The 7,448-nt window shown below is 47.6% G+C and overlaps 2 protein-coding genes across 2 annotated transcripts; one reads left to right on the top strand and one right to left on the bottom strand.

Annotated features, from left to right (window-relative positions):
- Positions 1 to 222: 222 nt before the first annotated feature.
- On the bottom strand, positions 223 to 3,885 carry TAX1BP3 (Tax1 binding protein 3). The gene is made up of 4 exons (XM_040532837.1): positions 3,727 to 3,885; positions 2,401 to 2,520; positions 2,038 to 2,115; positions 223 to 1,779 (listed from the first exon to the last, which is right to left on the bottom strand). Exons 1-4 carry the CDS (start codon positions 3,763 to 3,765, stop codon positions 1,642 to 1,644), a joined length of 375 nt encoding a protein of 124 aa, XP_040388771.1. The 5' UTR covers positions 3,766 to 3,885; the 3' UTR covers positions 223 to 1,641.
- A 6-nt stretch (positions 3,886 to 3,891) lies between these two features.
- On the top strand, positions 3,892 to 5,082 carry EMC6 (ER membrane protein complex subunit 6). Its single transcript, XM_040532843.1, has 2 exons — positions 3,892 to 4,030; positions 4,180 to 5,082. The coding sequence occupies exon 2, from the start codon at positions 4,207 to 4,209 to the stop codon at positions 4,543 to 4,545; it is 339 nt and encodes a 112-aa protein (XP_040388777.1). The 5' UTR covers positions 3,892 to 4,030; positions 4,180 to 4,206; the 3' UTR covers positions 4,546 to 5,082.
- The last annotated feature ends 2,366 nt before the right edge of the window (positions 5,083 to 7,448 follow it).

Raw genomic sequence — 7,448 nt, 5'->3', positions numbered from 1 at the left:
TATTTTTGTTTCTGTGCTACTTTCTAACTACATGTGGTATGTTGCAGGTAGAAATCAAGGTAAGCATTATAACCTTTTAAAGTAACTTGAGGGGAATCCAACAAATACTTGAATGCTTTGTGTTCATGTAGACCACAATCCACTATGAGCCAGAAAAGAGGTCTCAGGTGGAGGCATTCAAGTGATATGGCCTTCCTTCAATGTAAAGAGGAACAGCTCGGGTAATCCAACTCTTGTTTATTGCGTGTAAAATCAAGTGAAATAGCAGTACAAATAGGAGTATCTTTACAGTAACAAAAATAACTTCAACTTGAAAGCCTTAAAACTTACCACTGAATTCTTAAGTTACAAAATTCAAAAGCAGTACTGAAGTAATTCAAATAGATATAAAAATGGTAAGTAGGTATCTGCTGGTGTGTACAGAAGTCTGAGATTGATACAACATGTAAATGGCACAGCAGTAACATACTGAATAAGTTAGACTGCCCCCTTCTTATGTTCTATTTACAAGCTTACCTGAAGACTGCTTAAGGAAAGTACAGATATGTATCAACTGAGGTGGATTAAAAATGCCAGGTTTTAGCTAGTTAAACCACTAGGAAGCCAGATAATTAACTCAGTGGTGCAGCAAAAATCTTAAATCCTGTGGCATGTTGATTTAAACAATGTAGTAGCTTACCAGAAATTTAAATTTGGTTAAGAGGCACTTTGACAAGTTACTGGCATATTCATCTCTTCAATCAACAAATCAGTGATTTGAACAGTCTTATGGAAAAGAGACCAAAATCTACCCCGATAGTCTGATACAAGTGGAATGAAGAACTGAAGACTCTGGATACAAGCAGCTCTCTTGGTAAGTTTAGCAACAGCACTTTCTCTACCTGCTCATCCTGGTCCATAGTGTTTTTTTAAACTTGATTCATTTGATGTTACAAATTACTTTTGAACAAAGAGAATCAAGTTCTCTGACAATGAAGCTGAACTGTACTGTCTAGAACTCTTTAATACCTGTGAAATGCACTAAAACTATCCCAGGTATTAATAACTGTTACTCAGCTTTTTTTGTCTGAAGAGGCTGCTCTGTACCAAAAGTCTTTGCAGTAAGCCATAATGCCCCAAACCCTTCAGCAAGCTCTGTCTACCTAACACACAGTGTGAGATTAGTACAGTGCTCTTCCCCACAGCAGTGTGCAACTTTTAATCCTGGCATTTTAACTTGATAGCATAGGAGGACACAACAGCTCACTTCTATAAGTGTAAACACAGCAAAAGCCTCTTATCGTCCTTGGTAGAAACCAAATTCCTGTTGAAACAGAAAACCTTCGTGCTCCAGAAAAATCCTGTCAAAAGTGAGGCTTCTCCAGTTTTTTCCTTAAATAAAAGGGTTTGTCCTGTCTTCCTGAAAGCCATGACTATTATAAAGCCTTCCCGTGTACCTGCAGGGAAGACTTTAGTCCTCTCGGAGTGCTTCTCTAAAGTTTAACTATTGTCAATTACACCAGAGAAAATAAGAGTAGTGTTTACCACAGTTAGGAACGTATATTCCTTCCAGACAATCTGTTCAGCTCTAGCCTTTGCTCCCTTGCTTGATATCCAGTCTATGCATCTCCCTCCCCAACCCCTCCCCAACTTCATGATTGATTAGGACAGCATGGATTGCTGCACAGCCTTCTGCAGAGATTGCCTGGTCACCAGCAGCCGCACCACTTCTTCATTTCTTTTTGTCAGCCTCTTCCTAGCTTGGTCATGGGTCACCATTGTCATATCCCAGCCATTCACCTAGGAAAGAACATAAAAGGCTTCAACAGGCAAAGAGCAAGTCTTAAAGCAAGCTAGGGCAAGGCTGTATGGACTCGGTGTCCTGTAACTGTCCTGTAAGTATATCTAGTACATCATTCTTATGCCACAACTCTGTTTATTTGTAAGCCCTACAAACTGCCCTGGAAAGTACCCAGAAGACAGAAGTTCTCCCAGCAGAAGCTTATCTGTAGTGTGTACCTGGTACTGGATTGGTACTCGTCTTAACTTGGCATTTACCTGCATGATCTTATCACCGATCTGAAGTCCTGCAACTTCTGCTGGGCCTCCTTCTGTCACCCTTGTTACATAAATGCCCTGGAAAAACAAAAATTGAGTGTTACAATGAATAGCTCTTATGGAAGGGCTGTTCTACTGGCAATGCAGAAATGCTTTGTAGCACACTACAGGATTTTAGTTAAGAACAGGTTTGTGCAGTGTTGGAGAGAATAAAAGGTGGAGAGCTGGGTAAGTTAAACACAAGCTTAGCCTGCAAAGGATAACAACAATAACTTTAGTCAACTGTGTTAGAGGGCAGAATACAGATGCACTCCAGTAGTGCTTGCTCAGCCTAATTGCTATAAAAAAAACACTGCCTCTGACCTTGTCAGTCTTATCTTCAGAGAAAGGATTTTGAGTAGGATCCTGATCAATGCCACCTCCAATGCTGAATCCCAGAATCAAGTTGTCACCTTGGCGAAGCTTATGTATTTCAATTCTTTGCTAAAAAGAGAAGATAAGAGTACTGTGATCACTGAAATGAATTGCAAGAAATCTTAAGACCTAGTTACACTGAGCTATCAGAGATACCATAAGCTTCCAGTACCTCTACGAGAGAAGGCTGTATGACAGTTTTGTAAGAGTAATAGCCATCCATCAAACCTGCACCCAGGGTAAGCAAACAGCTCTAAAACCTGCTGGCAGCACATAACTATCACATAGCACTTGTCATCTGTCAGCTGCATGCAGCCTTGAAGTGACAACAGTTGGTTCTGATCTGTTCTCAGCCCTACCCCAAACACCAGAACAGGAGGGGATCTGCAAGTACAAGGGCTGTCATGCCATTGTATGGCTAAGTGCCTAGTCACTGTATTACCTCTGCCCTGAGAAACGAGGGGGAAAACATTAAAAAGGAAGCAGATCTCCATAAACACAAGTCAGGTCTTGCTGACGAATAGTCACTCGTATCTTGAATCATCTCAGGGTTTTATCAGAGTGCCTCCTGTTCCTGCCTCACCCTGTCAGTGAGAATAGCAGCCTGTTAGTGGGATGGATAACTTATCAACACTGCTGCAATCCAGAGGTCGGTTCCTTGCTGTCTGGTGACCGCAGGCATCTGACAAATGCTACCCACTGCCTAAGCACCATACAGCTGCCAGCTCTTACAATTCTTGAGCTGACATAAAAATCCCAGGCCTTAACTCAAACAGTAACGACTCAGGGGGCTCTTCTTGAACACCTCCATCAGGGTGCAAAGTGTGGGGTGAGGCGGCTGCCCCGTGCCTGGGGGCTCCCACACAGACAAGTGGTGCAGCAAACCCTGGCTGGGTTAGTGGTGAAGCCGCCCGAGGCGGTTACACTCGCTTACATCCCAACTAGGGGAGGAAACACCAAAAGGCCTCACTCGCGCTGCTCCCATTAAGGCAATTACCGCGCTGTAAAAGACAATTAATGCACCGCAGCCGCTCTCCTCCACCACCCTTGGCCAGCCGCTCGCCCAGCCCTTGCCCGCAGCCCGGCACAAGGCTGCAGGCCCGGGGAGCGCCGCCCGGTGCCGAGCTGCCGGCACGGGCACAGCCTCGCCGGGGAACGAGAAGCGATCGCGTCGGGCCCGGTCCCGCCCGGCGCCCAGCAGCGGGGTCTGCCGGGGCCGGTCCCCCTCGGGTCCCCCCCTCCCTACAGCAGCCCCCGCCCCGCCCCGCGCCTCACCACGACGGCGGTGACCGGCTGTCCCGGCACGTACGACATCGCCCCGGCCGCGCTCCCGGTCCCAGCCCCGCCGCCGCCGCCCGAACAAAAGCCTCGCCCGGCTCCGCCCCGCCCCGCCCTGCCGTGGGGCCCGGCCCCGCTTCGCCCCGGCGGCCCCCGCGCTAAGATGGCCGCCGGCAGCTTCCGGCGGGCGGCTCCAGGCCCCGCGGCGTTGAGCGCTGAGCTCTGACCCCCGGCAGGCCGCGAGCCGTGAGGGGCCGGCCCGGCGCGGGGCCCCGCGGAGCAGCGCGGAGCCGGGCGTGAGGTACGGGGGGGAGCGGGAGGGCGCTGAGGGACGGAGCCGGGCCCCTGAGGGCGGCTCCTGAGGGAGCGCGGCCTGAGGCGGGGCGCCCCGCGCCGCTCTCGCTGTGTCCGTGCGTCCATCCGCGTGTCTGTCCGTGTGCCCCCCCCCAGCCTCGTCCCGGAGCCCGGCAGGGAGCCATGGCCGCCCCGGCGGCGGCCGCCAGGCGCGAGGGGCCGCAGTTCATCAGCGAGGCGGCCGTGAGGGGCAACGCGGCCGTGCTGGACTACTGCCGCACGTCGGTCTCGGCCCTGTCGGGCGCCACCGCCGGGATCCTCGGCCTGAGCGGGCTGCACGGCTTCGTCTTCTACTTCTTGGCCTCCGTCCTGCTCTCCGTGCTCCTGGTGCTAAAAGCCGGCCGCCGGTGGAACAAGTACTTCAAGTCGCGACGGCCGCTGTTCACGGGGGGGCTCATCGGGGGGCTCTTCACCTACGTCCTCTTCTGGACTTTCCTCTACGGCATGGTGCACGTCTACTGAAGCGGCCGGGAGCCGCGCTAGCTGCGGGGGTTTGTAACGAAGCGGGAGGACCGTTGCCAAAAGTCACCCCCACGCCTCGGCCAGCTCACCTTTTAAACCGTTGTTCATCGCTCGTGTCGTCAATACCGTCAGTAAATTATGTCCAACTACAAATGAATCGGTAGTACTGTGCTAATTAAACTGAATGTGAAAGCGCTCGGATGCCTCCCATGGATATTTGGTGGCTGAAGAACAATTTCTGTCCTTAATTGCAGTCACATCTGCAGATTCTGATTACTTTAGTTCCTTGTATCCTCAGCGTTTTGGGTAAGAAATACCAATTACCCCCCGCCCCTTCTCTAGTTGCTGCCTGCCCAGTTATAACAGCACTCTAAAAATAATCCACTGACACAGGGAAATATTTCACAGCAGCATGTAATTAACTGTATGTAAAGGTTTGATACAGAAATGTGTTTGAGTTGCTAGTGCAAATGTTATCTTCCACAGTTGCTGTATTTACACCTGATAAATAAATGACATTGTCATGGAGACTCTTCACCGGCATGGACAAAAGTCGCTAAGTGATGCTCTCACAAGCCAAACACTGCTGTGTTTAATGCCATTGTGTCCAGTGAAATACAGGCACCAAAATGCACACAGTGTCTTATTGCCTGTTAGCTTTGCCTTGTGTAAGCAGCAGGATTCCTGCAACTGAGTGGTGTGTTGCGGTGCCATGTCTGGTAGGGACAGAAAGGACAACTTGATCACCCACTACAGAGGTAATGTGTCTTTGCTCTAGAGCTGCTTGTGCAAACAGTGCTTGGAGCCTCTCACCTACAACTAGCACTCACGCTTGCACAACAACTGGGTTTTGTTGTGTACTTTCTTCTACAACCCCACATTGCTTCGTCTGGTTAACTGAGGCCATCATTGATTCACCAGCCCCTTATAAAAGATTAACTGTTACACAAAGGTTTTAAGACATTAGATTCTGTTTTCAAAGATACTTTACAGAAAAGTCAAGTTCTGGTGAAATGCAGGGTTATACAAGAAGGTGGATCTGAAACTATAAACACTGCTTAAGTCATGTATCTTTTTTTGGGGGGCGGTCACATTCTCAATTCCCTCAGTTGTATGCTTTGACAGATTCATACCATCAGAAAACAGCCACCACTTTTCACGCATTAATGAATATCGTTTAAACATCTGCACCACTGAAATACTTTCTAGACTCTTACTTGAATTGCTTAACGTAAGTACATGTGACAAAGAGAAATGGATATGTGCAACCTAGAGAACATGTTTTGTAGAGGCATCTTAGAGAGCACTGCCCTAACGTGACACAGTTTATTGCTGTACATCAAAGACAAGAAAAAAATCAAACTCAAGAAACGAGCTCCTAAGGAGAAGTCTGGTTGTTTTATTAATCACAACTGTTGTGCAAATTGCATTAAATGAACGGTATAAAGAAGGGAAAAACATTCTAGTGAATTTTGGGGTGCTAAAGTCCCCTGAAGACTTAAATTCAGGAAATAGCTTTGGTCTGTTTTGTCACGTTGAAGCACTGGCTTCAGTAGAACACAGCTTTACTGTTAGGATGAGCTATTTGGTCTCAGTGATGCCTTGGCCTTCCCCATGTGTTTCACCATCTAGAAATTATTTAAACAGAATGAAGGCCTGACAGCCAAAGTTTGAGCTGTTTCACTGGCATGGTGGTTTCAAAAGGCCTGCCTAGGGCAGCCTGTCCGTTGTACACAGGGTGACTCACCTTTGCCTAGAGAGATTTTGGCTGTAGCTATAGCATCAGAGGTACATAGCTCATCCTAAATTACTTTATCTTCAGTGCTTAACTCCATTTTTAGCTACATGTTAGACTAGTTAATATTTACTTGCAGCTGAGCAGGAGCAGAGGGAGTGAATGAGACTGGGTGGGGTTTGCTACCAATGACTGAACTCAGACCTTGCCACTGCTAACACAGGTGAGTTCTCATTTAGAGTCAAACAGTCTCAGAGTAATCACTTCGGAGAAGTTAAAGCAGAGGTAGGTGGGGCTCGCTGTTTCCCTCTGTGTGTAACAGATCACAGCAGCCTTCTGTAATGCCATCCTCTCTACACCTGTCCTGACAATACATGAGTGTGCTGCAGCAGGAGTCCTTTAAATCCTGATAGTCAAAAGAGTGGATGGAAACACTATCAGAACAACTGGTTAACAGTGACCAGTGGCATTTACAGAACACTGATCAGTTTGTGCCAAGCCATGGTGCAGAGGCTTGAAGTGAAAGGACTAATATGTCAGGGACAGGAACGGTCACCTACCGTCTTCAGGAGCTGGTGAGTCAGTTCCTGCTAGCTCAAACAAACACCAACTTTAAAAGAAAGCAATGCTATTATTATTAATTTTCATCTTAGAGTAGTTGCAGCCCCACTTGAGCATAAATTCACAAAATGGGCTGCCGTTACTTAGTTTTATCCTGAGAAACAACAAACCACAAATGATTCTTGAAAGATACCGAAGCGTTGAAATAGTGGACATCTGTCTTCTATTTTTTCTTCCTGTTAGTATATTTGGAAGAACCTGGCAAAGTCTGTTTTACCTGACAGCTCCCCTTTTCAATCTCCACAGTACTACCAGTACTTTCAGGGTACTACAAAAAGGGCAGAAGCACGAAGTGCCCCATCCAGATCTCTCTCCACCATGAGCAATTAGTAAGTGATACAGAAAGCATAATCACTAGCAAATGAAACCAGGCACTAAACAAAGAAGGGAGAACCTAGCACCATCTCCATGCACATATTGCCAGCACCATGTTGTTTTTCAGTATGCTGAAACCCTTTTCACTAACCACAAAAGCACCTGTCCCTGTCTTGCTTCAAAATACCCCTCTGCACGTGTTACCTTCTCTGTGCTCTGAAATACTGGTTGG

Source organism: Cygnus olor, chromosome 20 (genome assembly GCF_009769625.2).
Source record: "Cygnus olor isolate bCygOlo1 chromosome 20, bCygOlo1.pri.v2, whole genome shotgun sequence".
NCBI lineage: Eukaryota > Metazoa > Chordata > Aves > Anseriformes > Anatidae > Cygnus > Cygnus olor.
This window is presented reverse-complemented; position numbering and strand designations above follow the sequence as displayed.